Here is a 26,857-nt window from a genome sequence, read left to right on the forward strand (position 1 = left end):
AAACCATATGTGAAGTTGGAAAGCAATGAGCTTGCAGCATGGTGCTTTTAAGTAGCAGTATAATAGTTGGGACATAGGTTGGAGCTTGAATGTGGGAGGCAGTTCATGGAAAAATATTCATGGTAATTAGGCCCAATGGCCTGTGATAGGATGCTAGATGGGGTGGAATCTGAGTTACTACAGAGAATTCTTTCCTGGATAGCTGGCTGGTGAATCTTGCCCATATGCTCAGGGTTCAGCTGATCGCCATCTTTGGTGTCAGGAAGGAATTTTCCTCCAGGGCAGATTGGAAGAGGCCCTGCGGTTTTTTTTGCCTTCCTCTGTAGCCTGGGGCACAGGTTACCTGCTGGAGGATTCTCTGCCCCTTGAAGTCTTTAAACCATGATTTGAGGACTTCAATAAGCTCAGACATAGGTGAGAAGTTTATTGCAGGAGTGGGTGGGTGAGATTCTGTGGCCTGCACTGTGCAGGAGGTCAGACTAGATGATCATAATGGTCCCTTCTGACCTTGATATCTATGAATCTATGAATCTAGGATAGCCTGTGTCCAGAATCAGGGCATGGGCAGTAAAGTCCAGTGGTTAGAGCTTTAAGTGGTTGAGCCTGAGGGAGCTGAGTTGGTAGCTGGGGTCTGGAGCCTAGGATCAATCTGGAGTCAGGCTGGAGTCAATAGCCAGGAGCTGTAGCCAAGGGTTAAGCTGGAGTCAATAGCTAGGAACCAGAGGGCAGGGCGAGGAGACAGGAACCAGGAGTGAGGCAAGAAAGCAAGAATGATTAGGGGTCTCTCTCAGCAGGATCTGGCTTGGTGCACATACAACTTCCTAAAAAGAAAAGGAGTACTTGTGGCACCTTAGAGACTAATAAATTTATTTGAGCATAAGCTTTCGTGAGCTATAGCTCACTTCATCGGATGCATTTGGTGGAAAATACAGAGGGGAGATTGATATACACACACAGAGAACATGAAACAATGGGTTTTATCATACACACTGTAAGGAGAGTGATCACTTAAGATAAGCCATCTGGTGCCATAAGTACTCCTTTTCTTTTTGCGAATACAGACTAACACGGCTGCTACTCTGAAACCTGTCATACAACTTCCTGGTACTCCCTTCAGGCTTAAATAGTAGGTCTGGGACAATCAGAGATATGGGGTGGGGCTGCCAGTCATCACTACCGTGGGTGGCATACCCCACAGTGACTGGTCTCCTGGGATGCCTTCTAGCAGTGTGGAAGGGCCACCTGCTTGGCCTCCAGCAGATGTGGTTTCAAGTCCCATGAATCCTCACATTGCCCCTCTTCAGGTGTGCCCTGGAGCATTGAACATAAGAACATAAGAAAAGTCATACTTGTTCAGACCAAAGGTCCATCTAGCCCAGTATCCTGTCTACTAACAATGGCCAATGCCAGGTGCCCCAGAGGGAGTGAACCTAACAGGTAATGATCTAGTGATCTCTCTCCTGCCATCCAACTCCACTCTCTGACAGACAGAGGCAAGGGATACTATTCCTTACCCATCCTGGCTTATAGCCATTAATGGACTTAACCTTCATGAATTTATCCAGTTCTCTTTTAAACCCTGTTATAGTCCCAGCCTTCACAACCTCCTCAGGCAAAGAGTTCCAAAGGTTGATTGTGCGCTGAGTGAAGAAGAACTTCCTTTTTGTTTTAAACCTGCTGCCCATTAATTTTATTTGTTGGCTCCTAGTTCTTATATTATTGGAACAAGTAAATAACTTTTCCTTATTCACTTTCTCCACACCGTTCATGATTTTATAGACCTCTATCATATCTCCCCTTAGTCTCCTCTTTTCCAAGCTGAAAAGTCCTAGCCTCTTTAATCTCTCCTCGTACGGGATCCATTCCAAACCCTTAATCATTTTAGTTGCCCTTCTCTGAACCTTTTCTAATGCCAGTATATCTTTTTTGAGATGAGGGGACCACATCTGTACGCAGTATTCAAGGTGTGGGCGTACCGTGGATTTATATAAGGGCAATAAGATTTTCTCCGTCTTATTCTCGATCTCTTTGTTAATGATTCCTAACATCCCGTTTGCTTTTTTGACTGTCACTGCACACTGCGTGAACGTCTTCAGAGAACTATCCACAATGACTCCAAGTTCTTTCTCCAGATTAATTGTAGCTAAATTAGCCCCCATCATATTGTATGTATAGTTGGGATTATTTTTTTCCAATGTGCATTACTTTACATTTATCCACATTAAATTTCATTTGCCATTTTGTTGCCCAATCACTTACTTTTGTGAGATCTTTTTGAAGTTCTTCACAGTCTGCTTTGGTCTTAACTATCTTGAGCAGTTTAGTATCATCTGCAAACTTTGCAATCTCACTGTTTACCCCCCTTCTCCAGATCATTTATGAATAAGTTGAATAGGATTGGTCCTAGGACTGACCCTTGGGGAACACCACTAGTTACCCCTCTCCATTCTGAAAATTTACCATTTATTCCTACCCTTTGTTCCCTGTCTTTTAACCAGTTCTCAATCCATGAAAGGATCTTCCCTCTTATCCCATGACAACTTAATTTACGTAAGAGCCTTTTCTGCAGAACTGCCACTTAGCCAGTCGGTCCCCAGCCTGTAGCAGTGCATGGGATTCTTCCATCCTAAGTGCAGGACTCTGCACTTTGTCCTTGTTGAACCTCATCAGATTTCTTTTGACCCAATACTCCAATTTTTCTAGATCCCTCTGGACCCTATCCCTACCCTCCAGCATATCTACCTCTCCCCCGAGCTTAGTGTCATCCGTGAACTTGCTGAGGGTGCAATCCATCGCCTTCAGGCAGTGACTCCACTCTTCAAATGTGGATTTAATCGCAAGCAATTCCTTATAGAGGATTTTGTACTTTTTTTCTGTGTTTTTGAGCTTCCATGAGTGTTATGTGCAGCAGGTACTGGGGCCCGTGCATCTGAGAGAGTGTGACCTATATGGCCACATTAGATGCATCGGCTTTCACTAAGAACTCTTTAACTGTATCAGGATGCACCGAAATAGGAACAGTGGTGAAGCTGTTTTTGAGCTGTTCGAAGGCTTTGTGAGCCTCAGATGACCAAACAAATTTGGCAGTCTTGCAGAGGAGCGATGTCAAGCCAACTGTTCACTGTGAGAACCCTGGAATGAAGTGGTGAAAGAAATTGGTGAAATGTAGGAAACACTGCACTTCCCAAGTACTCCAATGTGTCTCCTAGTTGTAAACAGCTTCCATCTTATTTGGATTCATGCAGAGCACATGTATCCCAAAAGCTCTGTGGAAGATTGATTGAAGATTCACTTTTCCAGTTTGTATATAGACTATGCTGCTGCTACCTCTCCTGGCCGGTCCTGATGTGGTGTTTGTGCTGCCCTGGATTCTCCAAAAAGACAAATATAATCTAAATAGACAACAATTTATTGATTCAGAATGTCCCTAAATACATCATTGATGAAGTTTTGCAAGATCACAGGAACATTACCAAATGTTCAGTCCAAAGAACATTACCAGTTATTCAAAGTATCTGTAACAAGTTCGCAAAGCAGCCTTCCATTTATCCCTGGCCTAGATATGTATTAAATTGTAAGCCCACCAGAGGTCTTGTTTGGTGAATATCCATGAGTATCTTACACCATCCAGCAAGTCAGAGATTAAGGACGGAGGGTACCAGTTCCAAATAGTCACTTGGTTCAAAGCCTGGTAGTCTATAAAGAGCTGCAGAGTCCTGTCTTTCTTCTTTGCGAAGAAGGCCGGGGTCCCTGCGGGAAATGTTGAGCAGCAAATAAACCCTTGGGCCAGGTTTTATTGAATATTTGCAAAAAGAGTTACTGGTTCTGGTTCGGACATCGTGTAAATATGGCCATAGGGATCCTTCGCCCCAGGTTGTAGGACAATAAGGAAGTCATAGTCTCAGTGCAGAGGCAACATGTCCACATTCTTTTTTTGAAGATGCCTGCATAATCCTAGTATTTATCAGGAATGTGGGGGGTCGGACACAGGCGTGGTTTGGTTTGGCCAGTTGCTGTGAGCCCCAGCACACGTGGAGGTGCACTCAGTATTGCCTGGGACTGGACCCCTGGACGTGCAACTGTTACTATGGAGGCAGGCCTGCTGACATGCTCAATGCTGAAATGCAGGGGATAGATCACACTGAACTGCAGGATTTCATGGGGTTCCTGAATTACTGCTTCCGGGGCACTGTCTTCTGGGTTACCAGCCCCAATGACAAGTGTCCCATTGCTGGTTTCCAAAATGTCTGGTATGGACTCCTTCCAGATGGTGATTTGCAGAGCTTGGGCTGTCTTGGAATTTGTGAAATTGGCAGCAGCCCTGGAAATAGTGAGTGCCCACAGCAATGGCAGCTGTCAAGTTTTGCCACGGAGGCATAGCTAACTTGGAACCTGAAGATGCAGCAAATGTCTGGGTGGGCCTGTCAAGACTTGAGGGGGTGGGGATGGGGGTCAGCCCTGAGTGTATTTTTGTGGTTGTGCCCAAGCCAAGTCCCACTATGAAGTCCAAGCTTGGTCATTTCCTGATCCCTTCCTGGCTGGGGTCCATGATGGGCATGAAGTGAGTATGTGTTCTGACTCGCCGCAGTAGAAGTGCAAGCTTGTTTGTGCCAACGTTGCTCATTCTCCTTGGTGGTCAAGTGTCGGCAGTCCACATTGACCTGCATGTGTTCAGGGGATGAGCTCGAGGGTGTTAATGCAGGATGTGGGCAAGGTGGCTGGGTAGAACCCCTCGTTTCCTCTCTCTGCTTCAGTAGCCCATTGTCAATGAGGATGGGTAGATCAGTGAAGGTGTCCAGGCCTGTGGTGGCTTCCACACATTCTGAACCTCTTCACTGAGTCCTCACTGAGTCTGGTAGATCTGGGCTGCTTCATTCCACTTGATGTCATCCACAAGCCATCAGAAATGTGCAGCCTACAAGGCAGCTGGCCCTTGTCCCTGTGAGAGATTCTGCAGGGCAACTTCAGCGATCACATGCAGCAAGGGTAATAAAAAACCATGGACAAGGCTCAGTGCTGGACTGTTCTGCTAGAGCAGGGGGGAGGCCCAAACCAGTGCCTCACCTGTCAGAAACTAATTACCAATCTCACCTTGGCCTGACCGAGGGGGTAGGTCTGGGGGTGGAGCAGAAACAGAGAAGACACTGATTAAGGAATTTTCAGGGGTCTCCATCAAACCACAGGTCCTGGCTTGGATAGCGGGGCTATCACTCACACCATGTGTGATGCATCTCTTTATGCATGGGTTGCTTGTGGAGGGTTTTCTGCAAAAAGTTGCAGCACCTGGGCCTACCGAGCTGAAATCTCTTCTTGTACGTGGGTGACCTGTGCCTGCAGATCTGGTGCCCCTATGGGACAATGGAATGCCCAGTCCCTCCAACTCCTGCTGGAGTGTTGGCCACAGAATGTTGGAGGTGTCTGTGCAAGCTGTCAGAAGCCAGGGCATGGGCATTGAGTTCCAGTAGTTAGAGCCATAGGCAGTTGGTCCTGAGTGGTCAAGCCAGAGTATGTAGCCAGGGCCTAGAGCCAAGGAACATGTCAAGTTCCATAACTGGGAACCAGAGCCTAAGGTCAAGCTAGGGTCAATACCCTACTGAGCTGAAGCTGAAGTTTAAACTGGCATCAATAGGCAGGAACCAGAACTAAGAGTTAAGCCAGAGTCAGCAGCTAGGAACCAGAGCTGAGGGTCAGGCCTTAGTCAATAGCCAACGGTTAAGCCAGAATCAATATCCAGGAACTGGAGGGCAAGGCAAGGAGGCAGGAACTGGCTATGCCTACTATGACTATTGATTGCCCAGCCCTATTGTGGGCTCTTGGCTGTTCTGCGGACTTGGATCCTGACCAAACAGGACTGGAATGAGTGGCCTCCTTCCGAGCGGGAGAGCAAGGGACCAATACACCCTGAGATGCAGCTTGCTGGTCCCAGGTCCCATGTGAAGCTGCTGGAGTCCTTGGGGAGGAAAGGCAGTGGGAGACCTGTCAGGCCCAAGAGGGGCAGACATTCAATTGGTTGGATATTTTATTTTAATTGGACTTTTGTTACCCTGGAAGGGGACTGAACTTTAACTGCGACCTGGCTGGAGGATTGAGTGACCCAGAAGACCAGTTCAAAAACCAATTGGCCAACAAAAGGGAGAATACTCAAGATGAAGTCACTGCAGTGCTGAATCCTGGCGTGAGGGGATGCTCTGGCAGTGAGTGTACCACATAACAATTGGTACCAATGGTGGGATTCCGAAGATCCCCTTTCCCTCCCATTAAAGATTGATTGAGCAGCAAGGCAGAGCTTCTGTATCACCAGGCCTTGTCGTGAGGGGGCCCCTGTCTCAGAACCAAAATGGAAGGTGGTGTACACCTGAAGTCTTGCAGGATCACTACAATAGCAGGAGCAGCAGAAACAAATTCAGAATCTTCTGTCCCAGCCCTTGGAAACCCAGCAAAAAGAGCAGGATGCACATTTCCACAGAGGATGTGGAAAAAGCTAATGTACTCAATGCTTTTTTTGCTTCTGTTTTCACTAACAAGGTCAGCTCCCAGACTGCTGTGCTGGGCAACACAAAATGGGGAAGAGATGGCCAGCCCTCTGTAGAGATAGAGGTGGTTAGGGACTATTTAGAAAAGCTGGACGTGCACAAGTCCATGGGGCCGGACGAATTGCATCCGAGAGTGCTGAAGGAATTGGCGGCTGTGATTGCAGAGCCCTTGGCCATTATCTTTGAAAACTCGTGGCGAACGGGGGAAGTCCCGGATGACTGGAAAAAGGCTAATGTAGTGCCCATCTTTAAAAAAGGGAAGAAGGAGGATCCTGGGAACTACAGGCCAGTCAGCCTCACCTCAGTCCCTGGAAAAATCATGGAGCAGGTCCTCAAAGAATCAATCCTGAAGCACTTAGAGGAGAGGAAAGTGATCAGGAACAGTCAGCATGGATTCACCAAGGGAAGGTCATGCCTGACTAATCTAATCGCCTTTTATGATGAGATTACTGGTTCTGTGGATGAAGGGAAAGCAGTGGATGTATTGTTTCTTGACTTTAGCAAAGCTTTTGACACGGTCTCCCACAGCATTCTTGTCAGCAAGTTAAGGAAGTATGGGCTGGATGAATGCACTATAAGGTGGGTAGAAAGCTGGCTAGATTGTCGGGCTCAACGGGTAGTGATCAATGGCTCCATGTCTAGTTGGCAGCCGGTGTCAAGTGGAGTGCCCCAGGGGTCGGTCCTGGGGCCCGTTTTGTTCAATATCTTCATAAATGATCTGGAGGATGGTGTGGATTGCACTCTCAGCAAATTTGCGGATGATACTAAACTGGGAGGAGTGGTAGATACGCTGGAGGGGAGGGATAGGATACAGAAGGACCTAGACAAATTGGAGGATTGGGCCAAAAGAAATCTAATGAGGTTCAATAAGGATAAGTGCAGGGTCCTGCACTTAGGATGGAAGAATCCAATGCACCGCTACAGACTAGGGACCGAATGGCTCGGCAGCAGTTCTGCGGAAAAGGACCTAGGGGTGACAGTGGACGAGAAGCTGGATATGAGTCAGCAGTGTGCCCTTGTTGCCAAGAAGGCCAATGGCATTTTGGGATGTATAAGTAGGGGCATAGCGAGCAGATCGAGGGACGTGATCGTTCCCCTCTATTCGACACTGGTGAGGCCTCATCTGGAGTACTGTGTCCAGTTTTGGGCCCCACACTACAGGAAGGATGTGGATAAATTGGAAAGAGTACAACGAAGGGCAACGAAAATGATTAGGGGTCTAGAGCACATGACTTATGAGGAGAGGCTGAGGGAGCTGGGATTGTTTAGTCTGCAGAAGAGAAGAATGAGGGGGGATTTGATAGCTGCTTTCAACTACCTGAAAGGGGGTTTCAAAGAGGATGGCTCTAGACTGTTCTCAATGGTAGCAGATGACAGAACGAGGAGTAATGGTCTCAAGTTGCAATGGGGGAGGTTTAGATTGGATATTAGGAAAAACTTTTTCACTAAGAGGGTGGTGAAACACTGGAATGCGTTACCTAGGGAGGTGGTAGAATCTCCTTCCTTAGAGGTTTTTAAGGTCAGGCTTGACAAAGCCCTGGCTGGGATGATTTAACTGGGACTTGGTCCTGCTTTGAGCAGGGGGTTGGACTAGATGACCTTCTGGGGTCCCTTCCAACCCTGATATTCTATGATTCTATGATTCTATGATTCCCTGTACAACAACACTGGCCAGAGGTCAGTGATAGCTGCACAAATGGTTCTTACAACAGCTAGAGAAATGGGGTACCAGAAGTCAATCTAGCACATGGGTGGGTTCCATGGGCAGACTGTTCTATGTATTGGAAAAACTGGGGCTGCAGGATGACTGGAAGCCTTCTTTTGCACATTTGAATGGGTGGCTAGAGCAGCTGATTGGGAAGAGTCATCCTGGGAGGCCAGGACGGCCCCATTTTTGACTGGGGAGGCAGTTGCATATAGGGTCCTGATTGATGAACAAGCTGGCTTGTATGTTGAGGTCAAGGAAGCTATCCTGGTCAGGATGGGTTTCACCCCACAAGCATTCAGACATCAGTTTTTGGATGGAGCCATTACTCTAGGGAGCCCGTCTGTGAGTTGTAGCTCAGTGGTTTTGGAACCTTAAAGTATCCCAGTGTCCTGCTAGGGGAAAGTCATGACATAGTTGCAGGACTGCAATTTTTTGGGGTTCTGGGGGAACATAGATGTGGTCCCTTACATATGTGATCCCTTCCCAGGAGTCACATGGTTGCTTACTGATAGCTTGTTTGTCAGGTGGAATTCCTGAGGCAGAGGTAGAGCATATCAGTGTGAGTATGTCCTGGTGAAGAGCTGCACTGAGAAAGTTATGGGATTTGAAAATGAGGGGATATTCCGGCTGGGGCCTCACAGGTTAGTACCATATCTTCAGAATAGTGCATCTACCTTGCCATTTTTGGACCTGGGACGATATGTGATGATGAAGTCAAATTGGAAGAAAAATAGGGCCCATCGAAGCTGCTGTTGGTTTAAGGCTTTTGCCCTATGTAGGTACTCCAGATGTTTATGATCAGTGAATACCTGGACTGGGTGGTGAGCTCCTTCCAAATAGTGGTATTTTTGCTCCTGGTTGCACTCTACTGGACAGTCATAGTCTTGGTGTGGAGGCAGGGTTTCTGCACTCCTCTTTTCAAAAACATCAGCCTAGTCTTGGTATTTCAAGGGGCATTTCAATGTAGCTTCAGCAGAGGGTTATGCCTAGATAGCCACCCCCACCTGAGCCTCTCGAGTTTAGGTGCTGTGACATGATCTATTAGTCCCCAACAGTGCTGCTGACAAAATCCAATGGAAGATAGACTTCCTGTGCTTGCCACTACATTAGTGGATTGTGGAGAGCCAGCCAGGAGATACCGAGGATCAGGGGAAAGTGTGGAGAAAGGGTCATGCTAAATTGTATCACAAAACGGGGAAGAGATGGCCAGCCCTCTGTAGAGATAGAGGTGGTTAGGGACTATTTAGAAAAGCTGGACGTGCACAAGTCCATGGGGCCGGACGAATTGCATCCGAGAGTGCTGAGGGAATTGGCGGCTGTGATTGCAGAGCCCTTGGCCATTATCTTTGAAAACTCGTGGCGAACGGGGGAAGTCCCGGATGACTGGAAAAAGGCTAATGTAGTGCCCATCTTTAAAAAAGGGAAGAAGGAGGATCCTGGGAACTACAGGCCGGTCAGCCTCACCTCAGTCCCTGGAAAAATCATGGAGCAGGTCCTCAAAGAATCGATCCTGAAGCACTTAGAGGAGAGGAAAGTGATCAGGAACAGTCAGCATGGATTCACCAAGGGAAGGTCATGCCTGACTAATCTAATCGCCTTTTATGATGAGATTACTGGTTCTGTGGATGAAGGGAAAGCAGTGGATGTATTGTTTCTTGACTTTAGCAAAGCTTTTGACACGGTCTCCCACAGCATTCTTGTCAGCAAGTTAAGGAAGTATGGGCTGGATGAATGCACTATAAGGTGGGTAGAAAGCTGGCTAGATTGTCGGGCTCAACGGGTAGTGATCAATGGCTCCATGTCTAGTTGGCAGCCGGTGTCAAGTGGAGTGCCCCAGGGGTCGGTCCTGGGGCCCGTTTTGTTCAATATCTTCATAAATGATCTGGAGGATGGTGTGGATTGCACTCTCAGCAAATTTGCGGATGATACTAAACTGGGAGGAGTGGTAGATACGCTGGAGGGGAGGGATAGGATACAGAAGGACCTAGACAAATTGGAAGATTGGGCCAAAAGAAATCTAATGAGGTTCAATAAGGATAAGTGCAGGGTCCTGCACTTAGGATGGAAGAATCCAATGCACCGCTACAGACTAGGGACCGAATGGCTCGGCAGCAGTTCTGCGGAAAAGGACCTAGGGGTGACAGTGGACGAGAAGCTGGATATGAGTCAGCAGTGTGCCCTTGTTGCCAAGAAGGCCAATGGCATTTTGGGATGTATAAGTAGGGGCATAGCGAGCAGATCGAGGGACGTGATCGTTCCCCTCTATTCGACACTGGTGAGGCCTCATCTGGAGTACTGTGTCCAGTTTTGGGCCCCACACTACAGGAAGGATGTGGATAAATTGGAAAGAGTACAGCGAAGGGCAACAAAAATGATTAGGGGTCTAGAGCACATGACTTATGAGGAGAGGCTGAGGGAGCTGGGATTGTTTAGTCTGCAGAAGAGAAGAATGAGGGGGGATTTGATAGCTGCTTTCAACTACCTGAAAGGGGGTTTCAAAGAGGATGGCTCTAGACTGTTCTCAATGGTAGCAGATGACAGAACGAGGAGTAATGGTCTCAAGTTGCAATGGGGGAGGTTTAGATTGGATATTAGGAAAAACTTTTTCACTAAGAGGGTGGTGAAACACTGGAATGCGTTACCTAGGGAGGTGGTAGAATCTCCTTCCTTAGAGGTTTTTAAGGTCAGGCTTGTCAAAGCCCTGGCTGGGATGATTTAACTGGGACTTGGTCCTGCTTTGAGCAGGGGGTTGGACTAGATGACCTTCTGGGGTCCCTTCCAACCCTGATATTCTATGATTCTATGATTCTATGTAACATTTCTTGGTGCCCCGAATCATGGCCTCCAGGGGAGTTTTTTCGTCTATTACTGGACCTGAAGACTAAGGGGAACCATCAGTAGTCTCTATGAGGTTGTGAGTGATCTTGCTTTGCAGGGGAATCTGAGGACCTGATCCCATGCCTGTGTCTGCAAAGCAGTCGGGTGCCCCCGACTTGATGAGGATTAGTGAGACAGGAGTTTGCAGGGTCATCCTGGGGATGAGCAACTGGACCAGCACCTGCAAGTGGGGAACCCTGGGACGAAGTTCAGGGTTCAGAGTTCAGTGTTCCAGTCAAGACCGAAGTGTGGGGGAGCTCTTTTTCCTGATACCTTGGAGGCGTACATGACAGGCAGAGATGGAGTGACCTGACTCACCAGAATAGAAGCAGAGATGGTGCTGGTAGTGTATTCCTTGTCTATGGAGGTGAGCCGTCAACTGCCCATGTCCACCTGCATCAGCATGGCAGGAAGCATTGATAAAGAAGTAAGAGAAAATGATAAGGTAGTTGCAAGACCCCCATTTTTCCCTCCATTTGTTCCTGTAACCAGTTGTCTGTATGGATGGTAAGATTCATGAGGGCATCCAGAGTTGTGGAAGTTTCCACCCAGGACAATTCATCTTTAATTTCGTCTCACATTTCCCACCAGAACTGGTATATCTGCGCCACCTTGTTCCAATCTGTATCAGCCATGAGGTGGCAGAATTGTACTGCATATGAGCCTATAGTGCTCTGCCTTTGTTGGAGCTTTCTTAGGGCGGCCTCCACTGTTGGAGCTTGGTGCAGATCTCCAAACAGCACTGAACTGACTTGCAGGAATACGTCCCAGGTTCACAATACCAAAATGTCATACTCCAAGAGGGGAGAGTCTTCCCTGGACAGCAGGCTGATAACCAGGCTCATCTTTATACAATCAGTAGCATAGGACTGGGGATGCTCAGGAGGCAGCACTGGTTTATAAAACTATGGAATCACTGGTGATTACCATCAAACCATTCTAGGCAGACATATCAGGGAACAGGGCACTGTGAGCCATGTCTGGAGTGCAGTGTTTTCAGCATGCAACTGTGTGACTTGCTCTTGCAATACCTAGTTCTTCTCTGAATACTAGCTCATGTCAATTCCATTTTTGGTGTGTGCGCGCCCATGTGCACAGTTATCGGAGATTACTGCCTTAGCGGTATCCATAGGGCTGGCTGTGGCACCCCCTGCAGTGGCTCTCCCATGCGACAACATATCAGGCACCACTGGCCCTGCACCCTCTCAATTCCTTCTTACCGCCTGTGACGGTTGGTTGGAGTGTCTTGTCTTGCTTCGCAAGAACGGTAGCGGTTTATCCATTGACTTGCTAGTTATGGTTGTACATAAATTCATAGTTAGTTAGCTAATAGTGTTAGTTAGTCAAGAGAGTCCCCCATTAGGCCTTTGCCCCACTACCCCGGCTTTAAGCCATGTGCATCATGCAGCATGCCGATACCAATCAGCAATCTGCACGATAGCTGTCTTAAGTGTCTGAGAGAAGGCCATCGCAAGGACAGGTGCCGCACCTGTAAGAACTTTCGCCCATGAATTCAGAAAGAGTGGGATATCTGCTTGAGGGCACTCTTGATGGAGGCTGCTCTGTCCGGCACTGGAACCCTCCACTGCAGCACCTACGCCCAGTACTTCGGCCTCAGCGTGCAGCGTGGCCCTGGACTCGGCCCAGCACTGCTCCGTCCGGCCGGTGCTGAAGAAATGGAGCCTCTCCAAAGGACAGAGGAGCATCAGGCAAAGGACTCCTGTCAGGCCATGCACCCGCTACAGGGAATCACGGGAGTACCACAGAGGGTGGATGCAGCAGCCCTGCCAAGGACCTGCCCCCAACCCCAGGCAGCACCAAGGGTTCCCAGCCTGTGATGAGGCCTGGAGTGCCCGAAGTGGTCTCGGCAGCCAAGGAGCAAGGCCGACCAATTCTGCAGGTGCCATGCCAGGTGACCAATATGGCTCTGCTTGTGGCACCAAAGGGGAAGGCCACCAGTGTATTGCAGCCTAGATTGGCGGAACACACCAGGTCATCAGATCACAGATGCAAGTCCCCCTCACTGCGACCGCGGGACCTGGCACCGTACCCTAGCTCACCAGCCAGATGGCCGAGATCTCCATTGAGATCCCCTCCTACTAGGCAGGGGACTCCGGACTAATGGTGCCACTCCCCATACTGCTGGTACCGAGAGTCATAGGTCGCCTATATGCCAAACACCTTCTCCCAGAAGGTCTCCTTGTTGTCAGTCCCTATCCTGGAGGGCTCGCTCGGGGTCTCGACCTGGTACTGCTCCTCCGGCAGGTGGCACGACTCCCTGTCACGCTAGCAGAGTCAGTAGGCAAACTCAGGCCTCAATAGCTCTGCCGTAGTCACCAGAGGGGCAGTGGTTGGATCGGAGCATGACTTCTCAGCCTGTCACTGAAGCAGGGTGACTCCCCTCCGACGCAGGAGACTGAGACATCACCAGCCGTGGTGCCAACACAGCAGGGATTGTGACACTGACACCCTCCGTCCCTCCCCCCCCTCTGGTGCCAGTCCTGAAATCCATGGGGGGTGCCGCTGATGCTGGTCCAGTACTCCCAGCCCTCCCTGGCCAAGTCGGACAAACCGGCCGAGGTGCAGCCAGTGCTGCAATCGGAGCATGGCACTGCGGCACAGGCAGAACTGGCACCCCATGCTCTGGTGCCGAGGGAGCCCTCCCCCAACAAAGAAAGGGGTGATACCATCCCTCGGGCCAGTCAATCATCATCGTTGTCCCCGGACGAGGTGGTGGTCGGACCCTCCCACACCAGCAGTCCCCTAGACAAATTTAAAGTGAACCAGGCCCTCCTTAAATGAGTGATGGAGAATCTGGGCTTGCAAATCAAAGAGGTTGCTGAAGTGTCATCTTGGCCACCACACTGGCAAAAATTGCATTGCCCGTCCACCCAAGGGTGCTCAAAATAGCCAAATCAGTTTGTCAAATGCCCTCATCTATTCCGCCAACATCCTAAAAAGCGGAAAAGAAATACTGTGTCCCTGAAAGGGTTTTGAATATCTGTATACTCATCCCTCCGCGGCATCACCGGTCATGTCTGTGGTGAATGAAAGGGACAGACAGGGCCACTCCAGCGGACCCTCCCAAAAAATAAAGAGGCCAAGAGACTCCACTTATTTGGGAGAAAAGGTTATTCGATGCCAGCTTACGGTTTAAGGTCTCTAACCACCAGGCCCTGTTGGCATGTTATAATTTTAACCTGTGTAAGTCCCTTAGTAAGTTCACGGGGGCCCTTCCACAGGTTCGTGCCCAAGAGTTTGCCATGTTGGTGAGCGAAGGCATGGCGGTGACCCAGGGACTCCTCCAGATGGCCTGGGATGCGACAGGCTCGGCTGCCAGGGTGGTCGTGTTGGCGGTGGCCATGCGACACAGCTCCTAGTTGCAGGCTTCTGGGCTGTCTCAGGAGATGCACACCACGATACAGGACCTGCCCTTTGAGGGTTTGGGACTCTTTTCTGAGCTAACTGACTCTAGGATCCATGGGCTCAAGGACTCCTGAGTCACCCTCGGTTCCCTGGGTCTGCACACCTCTCAGCAGTCCAAGAAGCCATTCTGCCCTCTGCCTCCTCCTCAGATGGAGTCTAGGTCATGGGGGGCTCCCAGGTCTGGCTCCTAGAGGAGAAAGAACAAGGACAAAGTGCCTAAGAAACACTACCCATCCTCTTCCCATCCGGCTGCTCAATCTGACTCTCCCAGAAGTCAGGGAGGCCAGAAGCAGTCATTGTGAGGGTACGCTTGAGGACAGTGCCCCAGCCAATGTACTGGATCCAAACCCTCCCTTTCCTCAACCGCCTCCACCCTTTCCGGTCGGCCTGGTCCTGTGTCATCTTGGACTGCTGAGTGCTAGATATGGTTTCTTCAGGCTATGCCCTGCCGTTTACAGCTGACCACTTCTCCTACTCCCCCGTCACTCTTCAGGGATCCTTCTCACAAGCAACTCCTTGTTTGGGAGATTGAAAACCTTCACCTGGGTGCAGTAGAAAAAGTTCCTCAGCACATGGAAAGCAGAGGATTCTACTCCCCCTGCTTCCTAATTCCGAAGGCAAAAGGAGGCCTCAGACCCACCTGCGTCACCTCAACAAGTAGCTCCAGAAGTTGAAGTTCCACAGGGTCTCCCTGGCCTCCATCATCCCCTCCCTGAATCCAGGAGACTGGTACGCCGCTCTCAATTTAAAGGACGCATACTTCAATATTTCCATCTTCCCGGGGCACCGGTGCTTCCTCCACTCCATGTTGGGAGGGCGCCATTTCCAGTTTTTGGCGATGCCCTTTGGTGTTTCGTTGGCCCCGAGGGTATTCACAAAATGTATAGTGCCAGTGGCTGCTTACCTGAGATGTCGGGGAGTCCAAATATACCTGTACCTCGATGACTGGTTGATAAAGGGCTGGTCTCCGGGTCAGGTGCAGAGGCATCTCGACCTGGTTTGTTCTACCTGTCGCAACCTGGGGTTTATAATAAATGAGACAAAGTACAACACATAGAGTTAATCAAAATCAGTCCTCGACTCCACTTGGGCCAGGACTTTCCTCCTTGAGACTTGGTTCCAGGCCATTTTGGACCTTATAGTGGGCCTGCAGGCCCATCCACTCACTAGCGCCCACACGTGCCTGAGGCTGCTGGGCCACATGTACTTACATGGTCTGGCATGCACGACTCCACCTCAGACCTGTTCAGGCATGGCTGGCGTCGGTCTGTGTCCCCAGCCGATACAGCATGAACTGAGTAGTCAGGATTCTGGACAGCGTCCTGGCGTCCCTCATCTGGTGGCAGGATCCCGTGTCACAGTTGGAAGGTGTTCCTTTTGTGGCCCCACCCTCGTCGGTGATCCTTGTCTCCAACACCTCACACTTGGGCTGGGAAGTCCACCTCGGCGATCTCAACACTCAAGGCCGTTGGTCCAGTCAAGATGGTTCCCTTCATATCAATGTCAGGGAACTCAGGGCGGTCTGAGTGGCCTTTCTACCTCATATACAAGACAGGGTTGTACAGGGTCCTGATGAACAAAACGGCTACAGTTTTCTATATCAACAGGCAGAGCAGAACCAGGTCATCGGTCCTTTGCTGGTAAGCCCTCTGGCTCTGCGACTTCTGTCTACAGTACAATATCCATCTTGTAGCCGCTCACCTTCCGGGGTCCAAGAACCCGTTGGCAGATCGCCTCAGCAGGACATTCTTGTCTCACCACAAATTCATCCGGAGGTAGTCAGCTCCATCTTCCACAGGTGGGGAACTCCCCAGGTGGACTTGTTTGCTTCCAAGCAGAACAGGAAGTGCCACGTCTTCTGATTGATTGGGGGCATGGACAGAGGAGCCTTGTGTGATGCCTTTCTGCTCCCTTGCTCCGCGAGGTCCCGTTCAGAGGCAGGCCCCCATCTCTGGAACTGTGTCCGACGCCTTGGATCTGGGGTGGGGAGCCCATGTGGGAGACGTTCAGACTCAAGGTCTAGTGTCTGCACAGGACCTGGCCCTCCATATAAATGTCAAGGCGCTCAGGGCGATCCGACTGGCGTGCATGGCCTTCCACTCGCACCTGGCAGGCAGGGTGATTAGGGTTCTCATGGACAACATGGTCTCAATGTTTTACATTGACAGACAAGGCGGGGCCCGTTCCTCTACCCTCTGCCTGGAAGCCCTCAAGGTGTGGGACTTCTGTATAGCCCACGACATTTGCCTACAGGCCTACCACCTACTGGGCACTCCAGAACTCGTGGGTGGATCGTTGAAGAGGGACTTCTCAGCATGGGTGGTCTCTTCACCCAGAGGTGGTGCACAGACTTCCAAGAGTGGGGAACTCCCCAGGTGGAAGTGTTCACAACTCGACAGAACCGTTGCTGTCCCCAGTTCTGCTCTGGGGCGGGCTGGGATGGGGCGCTATCTCCAATGCCCTCCTACCTTCCGTCCTGATGCCTTCCATCCCATCCGGACCTGTTCTTCCAGGACCAGGGCCACCTCCTCCACCCCAACCTAGCGGCACTCCACCTCACGGCATGGCTGCTCAGTGGTTAGGCCAGGAGGAAAGGACATGCTCAGAAAAGGTCCAACATGTCCTTTTGGAAAGGAGGCTACTCTCCACGTGCTGAGCCTACTTGGCAGAGTGGTCTTGGTTTTCCCGATGGGTGGCTGAGTGTTGCGTTTCCCCCATGGCTGTCCCGATCCAGCTCATTTTGGACTACCTCCTTCACCTTAGAGCCCAGGGCCTGGCACCCTCGTCCATCAAGGTGTACTTGGCGGCCATATCGGCCTTCCACCTGCCGGTGCAGAGGCACACGGTATTCTCCCATACCATGGCCTGCTGATGTCTTAAGAGGTTGGATCATCTCTTCCCATAGGCTAGGTCCCCTGTCCCTCAGTGGGACCTGAACTTGGTGCTGGCCCGGCTGATGGGCCCCCGTTTGAGTCGCTCGCTACGTGCTTCTGGTCACACCTCTCGTGGAAGGTAGCCTTCCTGATAGCGATCGTGTCGGCTAGATGGGTTTCTGAACTCAGGGCCCTGACGTCTGAGCTCCTATAGACGGTGTTCCATAAATTTAAGGTCCAGCTCTGCCCACACCCCTCGTTCCTCTTACTACATGGGTCAGGACATTTTCCTGCCAGTCCTCTTCCCCAACCCCCATGCGTCCAGCGAGGTGCGCCATCTCCACACGTTGGATGTGAGATGGGCTCTGGCTTTTTATCTGGAGCGGAGTAAGCCGTACAGGAAGTCTTCGCAGCTGTTCATCACCTCGGCTGAACGCATGAGGGGTCGGCCAATCTCCACTCAGCGGCTCTCCAACTGGATCACCTCATGCATCCATACCTGTTATGACTTGGCAGGAATCCCTCTGCCGTCAATCATGAGGGCACACTCGAGTAGGGCGTAAGCCTCGTCAGCTGCCTTTTTAGCCCATGTCCCCATTCAGGACATTTGCAGGGCTGCCACATGGTCTTCTGGTCACACGTTCACTTCGCATTATGCGATAGTCTCCCAGACCAGGGAAGACGCCAGGTTCAGCAGGACTGTGCTCCGTCCTAAGAGTTTGTGAACTCCTACCCACTTTCAACAGATATAGCTTGGAATCACCTATTGTGGAATACACATGAGCAATCGCTTGAAGAAGAAAAGATGGTTACCCTTTTTGTAACTGGTGTTCTTCGAGATATGTTGCTCATGTCTATTCCACATTCCGCCCTCCTTCCCCTCTGTTGGAGTTGTCTGGCAAGAAGGAATTGAAGTTGGACGGAGCACACAGCGCCCCTTATACTGCACCATGAAGGTGCCACTCCAGGGGTCACTGGGGGCGCTCCCCTAAGGGTACTGCTAGGGGAAATACTTCCGACACCAGTGCATGTGGCGAGCACACACATCCATTGTGGAATAGACGTGAGCAACACATCTCGAAGATCACCAGTTATAGAAAAGGTAACTGTCTTCGTCCCGAGTGGGCTTCACTAGAGCTTATTCTGGACTACCTCCTGCATCTTAAGCTCCAGGAATTGTCCCTCTCATTGATCAAGGTCCATCTAGCGGCCATCTCGGCTTTCCACCCACCGTTACAGGGTAGGTCTGTTTTTGCTCAGGAAATCATGGCCAGATTCCTTAAAGGCCTGGAGCGCCTCTACACACAAGTCAGAGACCCCATCCCTCTGTGAGACTTGAATCTGGTGCTGTCTCAGCTAACGGGTGAGCTTTGAGCCCTTAGTTTCTTGCTCTCTCCTGGAAGGTTGCGTTCCTGGTTGCAGTGATGTCGGCCCACTGGGTATTCGAGATTCAGGTGCTCACCTCGGAGCCACTGTACATGGTCTTCTATAAGCAGAAGGTCCAGCTAAGGCTACACCCAGCTTTTCTTCCTAAAGTAGTCTCTCATTTTCATTGGAGCCAGAACATTTACTTACCGGTCTTCTTTCCAAAGCCACATAAGTCAGAAGAGGAGCGCAGGCTACATGCCCTGGACGTTAGGAGGGCTCTGGCCTTCTGTGTGGATAGGGCCAAGTTGTTCCGTAAATCGATGCAATTGTTCGTCACAGTGGCTGACAGGATGAAAGGTCACCCGGTATCCACTCAAAGAATTTCTTTTTGGATCACTGTCTGCATTCGCTTTTGCTATGACCAAGCGAAGGTGCCACCTGCGGCGATTGTCACCACCCACTCTACCAGGACGCAGACCTCTTCGGCGGCCTTTCTGGCCCATGTCCCTATCCTGGGCATCTGTAGAGTGGCCAAATGGTTGTCTGACTACACTTTTACGTCCCACTATGCGCTGACCCAGCAGGCCTGGGATAAGGCTGGTTTCAGTAGGACAATGCTTCAAGCCTCTAAGCTATGAACTCCAAGCCCACTTCTGTTGATACTGCTTGTGAGTAACCTAAAAAGGAATCGACATGAACAAGCACTCAAAAAACAAAAACCGGTTAACTACTTTTCGTAACTGTTGTTCTTCTAGATGTGTTGCTCATGTCCATTCCATTTCCCACCCTCTCACCCCTCTGTTGGAGTTGCCAGCAAGAAGGAACTGAGAGGGTGCCAGGAGGGTGGCAGCACCTGATATATCACTGCATGGGAGTGCCACTCCAGGGGGCACCACAGCCAGCCCTAAGGATAACGCTAATGCAGAAATCTCTGATAGCTGTGCACGTGGGTGCATGCACAGCTAGAATGGAATCGACACAAGCAACACATCTCGAAGAACAACAGTTATGAAAGATAGGTGACAGTTTTTTCTCCGAGGTCAGCTGAATGACCTGGGCCTTCAAGGCTTAGTTGTCAGCCTGAAGACAGGCAGCCCGGTTGAGAATATCCCGTGCTTCCAGAGGTTTAGCTATGTCCATTTTACTGGCACCAATCCCACTCTTGTGGCTTAAGTGGTCCATGTAAACTGACGTGGGCAGTCTGATCTAGCGGCCAGACCAGGAGTCGGGAGCCAGGCTGGGTAAGATACCAGGAGATTAGATTCTGAGTTATGCCAGAGATCGAAAGTCAGGTGTAAGGAGGCAGGCAGGGTCAGGTTACCAGGAGATAAAAGTCAGGTAGTAGGAGCAGGTAGTGCAAGGGAAACAGTCCTGAGCAGGGGCAACCCAGTTACACAGACAACTTCTTATTCCTGTGCTTGGTTTTAAATACAATCAGGGACATTCAGGACCCCCGAATTCCACCTAGCAGATTCCAGGATTGGAGTCCTCTGTTCTGTCAGAATTCAACTTCTAGTTCTGGTGCCTGTTAGCAGCCACTTGGTGGCAGGGAGTAGTGGATCAGTGTTCTCATTGCACACATCATGAATACCTGGTTCATACCAGGAAACTGACGATCTAACCAACGAATCACATTCAAAATCCTTTTTATGGACACATCAAGATCACTTGCCAACCAACATTCCAGATGCAATTCTTTCCCCCCAATGTTTGAGCCACGTTGGAAAGTGTCCAAGGGCAGGCTATCTCCTCTGAGGATCTCTGGGTGGATCTCAGATTGTATTTTACTCTGCTATCAGTTGTCTCACTTTCCTTCCGTCACACAGGATGAGCACAAGCAGTGTCTATAGCATTGCTTGAGGAAGTGTCTTTGGTTAACATTTTTAAAGCAGCCACATGGACTTCCAACCATATGTTCATGAGTCATTATTTTTTAGTAGAAGACTCTGCTGCTGACACATACTATGGGACAACAGTCCTTCATGCAGCTCTGCCACCTACATCCTTGCACTCTCTTCTTTCTTGAGTACTAGTTGTCAGTCACCCACAATGGAATACACATAGGGACCAGCACTTGAAGAAGAAGAGGAAGTTATTTACCTTACAGGTTATTTGAGATTTGTGGTCCCTGTCATACATACTACCACGCTCCTTCCCCTCTGCTTCGGACGTTGATTAGATTCATGGTAGAGAAGGAACAGGAGAGGTGGTTGGTGTGCTCCATCTTTTATCTCCTTTGGTGGAGGCCCAAGGAAAGTAAGGATGCATGTGTGAGCCAGCGGACACTGCTTTCAAAATTCTCTGACTCTGGAAGCATGGAGTACATACGTATCCCTAGTGGAATACAGATAGGGACCACACATCTCGAAGACCCTCCAGTTACTAAAAGGTAAGTAACTTCCTCATGCTGGGGGTGAGCTAGGGCTGGAGGTTGGTAAGGCAGATCTTGCACTGAGAGAGAGAGGCAAAAGAGGCAAAGGTGGAGGAAGGGAGCGAATCAACAACAATGAAAGAAATGATGAGAATCTGAGAGCAGATAAGAAGTCACTGATGTTGAAGGACTGGAAATCGCGGAAAGACCAAGTGACAGGGCATGAGGGAATTGGGGGGCAATGGGTGATGCTGAAAGGGAGGGAGCTCAGCAACAGAGATCTGAGAAAGCAATGCTTGGTGAGACCAAATTCCATGAGTGTTCCTTTTGGTGAATGGGAGAGTTGACTGTGAGCTGCAGATTGAATGAAGAGGGGAGGAAAAGAAAGTGTGCAGCTAAGGGGTTGGATGGATTGTTACCATGGAAGTTGAAGTCCCTGATGTTGAGTGTGGGAGATTGTAAGAAGAGGAAGAGAGAGAGAATGAGGAGTTGAGATCAGAGAGGAAGGCTGATGGGGAGGAACTGGATGGATGGTAGGTGACAGCAATATTGAGGAGGAGAAGAGAGAAGTCAGATGCAGCACTGTTCAAAAGAAGAGAGGAGGGGGAAGGGAAAAGGGAGGTATTGGAAATAGCAGCAAGGGGACAGGAGAAGCCCCATACCTCACCACAGTCTGATCCAGGCGGGGGGAGGAGGGGGTGAGAGAAGGAGAAGCCTCTATAAGAGATGGCAGCTGCAGAGTGATCCAGGTCTCTTGAAGAGCCAGGAGCTGGAGGGAGCAAGATAGGAAGAGGTCGCAGGTGACTGAGATCTTTGTAGATATGTCATGGCGTTCCAGAGACAGCAAGAGAAGTGGAGGGGGAATGTGTGTGAGGTTAGCAATGTTGGCACAAAATGGACTGGGGGTGGGTGAGGAGTGAATTGAGGCAAATGTACCAGAGGTGAGGAAAAGGATGCAGATGTAAAACCACACCAAGGGCATCACTCTTACATATAGAACAAATTTCCAGGGATCATGGCCTGGCCTTATCCATGGCATACAAAAAGGGGCCTCCTTTAGTGCTGAATGTGATGAAGTGTCTGCCTACTAACAACTCCCTTAATCCCATGGGAAAACCTGTATGTAGATGTGGCACAACCGTGTATTAACTTTATGGCAGCTGATTACCTGGAAATGTCTTCTTTTTAATCATTTCACCATTTTGCCTCTGTCAGGAACATCTTTGATTCAGGATATGAAAGCTTATCTAGAAGGAGCTGGGATCGAGTTTTGTGATATCATCCTCCTGTTAGATGGCCATCCAAGACCAGCACATAAGGCAATTCTGGCAGCCCGCTCCAGGTGTGTGCACTCTGATCAACCATTTACTGAAACATAGAAACTTTTTAAATAGTCATCATTTACTAGAGCAATAACAAATGTCATGTGTAGACATGATTTCTAGTATCACAGACTGCTTCTTGGATCAGCTTGTTTTGAAGCACACAAGAGAATAGGCTTCTGTTCACTGAGATCTGAATAATACATAGGATTTTTCCCCTAGAAATTAAACATAATAGAGCCATTAAGCAACAGTGACTGAAATATGAATGAATTTGCCATCCCAGCAGGGAAATGTTAGGAAATCAAAACCTTAGTTGAATAACATCGTCTATATCCTACCACAATTTCAAAAAGAAGCAAATAATCACGCATAAAACTACTGTCATGAACTGGAAAAGAACAAGTGTTCATGAAGAACAAAAAGGATGTTCTAAAAAATGAAAATGCAGCTCAAGAGATGCTAATAGAATGAAGTCTAAACTTTGGTATGTAAGCTATGAGGTAGAGATTTAAGAATCCACTGAACAAACATACAAAAACATCAGTACATTAGGGGGTAGATTGGTCTCTCTGGGTTCCCACTTGGTTGAACGTGTAAATAATTTACCCGTTTAAGGGTGTATCATACGTCTCTTCCCTGGCATGGCCAGCCAGCTCTCTTGGCTAGTGCATGTAGTGAGGAGAGATGGATATTGGTTCTGCCCTTCCCTCTACCCTCTTCACTCACAGGGGTAGGGGGAGCATGGGTGCATGGCATTGGGTTCTACAGTGCATAGAGCTGCAGTCTAGGCAGCCTTAACCTGGCTGAGTGAGAGAGATGGGAATCTACTCTATGTATGGCTATGTTAAAGCTAGGCATGATCTAGTCCTGTATTTGTACATCAAAGTAAGAAGCCAATGGAGAATCCACAGGCCTGTTAATCTGTGTAAAGGGAGTAATTGAAAAGGAGAAAGGGATTGTTGGCGAGATAAATGGTTCTTAGATTCCAAGACGGGAAGGGACCATTAGATTATCTAGTCTGACCTGTATATCACAGGCCATAGAATCTTGCCCTCTTACACTGTATTGAGCCCAGTAACTTGTGGATGACTAAAGTATGTCTTCCAGAAAAGATGTCCAATCTTGATTTAAAAAGATGGAGAAGCCACCGCCTGTCTTGATAGTTTGTTCCAATGGCTAATCACCTTCACTGTGTGTATTATTTCTAATTTGCATTTGGCTTTAACTTCCAGCCACAGATTCTTATTCTGACTTCCTCATTAAAGAGCCCTTTAGTACTTGTGAAGAAAATACAAGGGACATGGTAATCAAATCATCTTTCAATCTTCAAAGCCAGTGGTTATGGCACTTGTGTGGGATGTGGGAGACCTGGGTTCAGAACACTGCTCCTCATCAAGGGGAGAGAGGATTTGAACCTGAGTCTCCCAAATTACGGATGAGTTCTTTAGCCACAGGACTATTGGTGAAGGGGAGGTACCATCACCTCCTGCTTCTCAGTTTTTGTTGAGAAAGGGCTGACCCGGCTTAGGTGACTGACTCCAGAGGGCTCATGGCTGTGACCCCCCAGCTAGAGGGAAGCACCTACGTCAGATCGAAGTTAAGCACCTACCTCCCTTTACCTACCACCACCTACCACTCCTCTCCTCAGTATTTCCTATTGACTGGCTTAAGCAACTCCCCGCTCAGCGTGCTGGCTTTTGGGAATCCCTTTTTGAGGCATCTAACTCTCCTCAGTTCAGGGTTTGATAGGGTGACACTATACAGCTTCATCCTCACTGATCAGCATGGTTTACAGATGGCCTGGGACAGATGGATCAGGAGAGGAAGCTAGACAGAAAGACAGCTAGAGTGAATGCCATTAGAAGTCTACAGTAACGGGTGACAAGAACCTGCACTCAGCAGCTGTTACCCAGAAATTGTGACCGTGTCATTCAGATTCAGGCACCTGAAAAAACTGACTCTTACTTATTCAAAAAAGGAAGGGGGAGTTGGATCAATAGTCCAGAGTTAGGGGTACACCTGGTGGGGTGAAGAAAAGCTCTTTGCCACATCAGTAGATGCAAGTTATGTTATATGGAGAGGAAGGGTAGAAAAGGTGGGAAACCAGAACAGGATCTAGCTCATCTGATGAAGTGAGCTGTAGCTCACGAAAGCTTATACTCAGTTAAATTTGTTAGTCTCTAAGGTGCCACAAGTACTCCTCCTTTTCTTTTTGCGAATACAGACTAACATGGCTGCTACTCTGAAACCTATCTATTAATGGTGCAATGAGGTTAGTAGATGAGCACAATCTAATACTAGCACAGGCAAACTTACTAATGCCTATAGCCAGTGAAAATGGATTCCTTCCATTCAGTATCCAATAATAATTAGAAAATGGAGGGGGTCAACAGAAAATTTTGACTTTTTGTAGAAAAAAAAACTTGATTTTTTGTTTAATTTTTTGGCAGTACTTTCTGCAAAAATTTTCATTTAGTTAAAATCCAATTTTCCATTAAAAAAAGTTTTGAAGGAAAATTTTCAGCCAGCCCTAATAATCTTTAGCATTTACATACGTTAGTACTTTACAAACAGTATCTAACAAACCATCACAATATCCTTGTACAGTAGGCAGGTAACCATTTATATTAGTGTCTAGCCCCTAAGAAACCAGGAGACCCGTAATGTTTGAAGTTTACCAGCACTTCATATGCAAAGTAAGTAAATGAATTATTACAGTGTTTTATATCCTAATTTTTATATTTTTGAAAATTAATTGCTATAAAGAAAATCTACATGGCATTGTTTCCTATATAACATCCTACAGCATTGTTGGGATTGTGATGCTTTGTTGCCTCACACACAGATTTATCTGAAACATGACAATACTACATTTGAGAGACAAGGTGTTTGAGTGTGACGGGCTCTCTGGGGTACAACTTGGAACTGTGGGACCGTTGCTCCCCCTTAGCTCTCCAACCTGGGCTGTCTCTCATAGTGCTTTGCTAGTGATAAGCAGTAAATGCCTCCTGGTGCTGTGATCACTCAGCCACCAGCATGCAGAGATACACTCAGCTAAATTGTTTGAATATCCTCTAAGCCACTCATGAACTATATAGAGGGAAACACTAGCAAATTCCCTTTGGGAAGAGGCCGAAGAAGAACTCTCTGTAGCTCGAAAGCTTGTCTCTTTCACCCGCAGAAGCTGGTCCAATAAAAGATATTACCTCATCCACCTTGTCTCTCTAATATCCTGGACCAACATGATTACAACAACACTGCATACTATATTTGAGGAGGCATTTAGAGGCAGTTTTCCCCTCCGCATAGTAGCTAGGAAGTAACTTATGTGAAAGCTTCAATGCTTTGTAGCCCCCTTTGAACAGTACTGCTTGAAACCAGAACCTTTCCTGTGGTTATGTAAAATCTCCTTGTGTTACATCAGTCACCTTTCCTTTTCCAGTTACTTTGAAGCCATGTTCCGTTCCTTCATGCCAGAAGATGGACAAGTAAATATTTCTATAGGTGAAATGGTTCCCAGTAAACAAGCATTTGAGTCTATGCTGAGATACATTTACTATGGTGAAGTGAACATGCCTCCTGAAGATTCCCTGTATCCTTAAATCTACTGAAGTCTGAAGTCTGTAGATGCAATTGAAACAGACACTTTGGATTTCTTTTGCTATGGATACTTTAATTTGATATGTTGGCCCTGATTCTGCTGTGTTATGCACCTGGTGTCATCATTTACACCTGTGCAAAGTGATTGGGAAAAAAATATGCCAGACCAGAAGAGTAGCATATTACACCTACTCTGCACTGCTGTAAATGCCTTCATTGTGAGGGAGTGGAGAATCAGGCACTTCTACTGGACTATGAAACAGTTCAGCTGAGTTAAACTATAACTAGTGTTATGATTTTGTCATTAAATTTTTAAATATATTTCATGGCAGAGGTGCTGGAAAACAACCATATGTCCAGAAAGAGGTTAGTGGGAGATGGAGAGTGAGCCTACCCCACACACACCCCACAATGGCAACTCCTGTCCGGTGGGACTGAGCCCAGCTATCCACTTTAGGCATTGTGACCTAGCACATGGGGTCACAATGCTGCACAGTTTCGAAGAGTCCATGCTGCTATAGATGGAGATGGTGGGGCAGATGGACCAAACCTGAGTGATGCTGTGACCCTGTGCACAAGTTTGTAACACCACTTGGTTTGAGCACATTTCATTTGGTTTGGAGGGTATTTGATGGACTTTATTCAAATTCATGATTTCTGTGACCATCATGACAAAATCATAGCCTTAATTATAACGAGCCAGAGACTTGAACCTGGCTTTCCCATGTGAGTTTTCAGACCACTGATCTATGCAATTTCTCTCTTTTCCTGATCTA

At 48.5% G+C, this 26,857-nt stretch overlaps 1 protein-coding gene across 13 annotated transcripts in view; it reads left to right on the forward strand.

Moving 5' to 3' along the window:
• LZTR1 (leucine zipper like transcription regulator 1) overlaps positions 1-26,857 on the forward strand; it is a 310,867-nt gene that overhangs the window by 222,111 nt on the left and 61,899 nt on the right. For 10 of the 13 annotated variants that reach the window (XM_043500716.1, XM_038379621.2, XM_043500715.1 and 7 more), the window contains 2 exons: positions 22,372-22,498; positions 25,924-26,073. In XM_043500716.1, coding sequence (XP_043356651.1) covers positions 22,372-22,498; positions 25,924-26,073 — 277 coding nt within the window. Of the gene's footprint in view, positions 1-22,371; positions 22,499-25,923; positions 26,101-26,857 lie in introns of all 13 variants that reach the window. The other 3 variants (XM_043500718.1, XM_043500717.1, XM_038379625.2) reach the window with 3 other exon arrangements.

Source organism: Dermochelys coriacea, chromosome 21, assembly GCF_009764565.3.
Source record: "Dermochelys coriacea isolate rDerCor1 chromosome 21, rDerCor1.pri.v4, whole genome shotgun sequence".
NCBI lineage: Eukaryota > Metazoa > Chordata > Testudines > Dermochelyidae > Dermochelys > Dermochelys coriacea.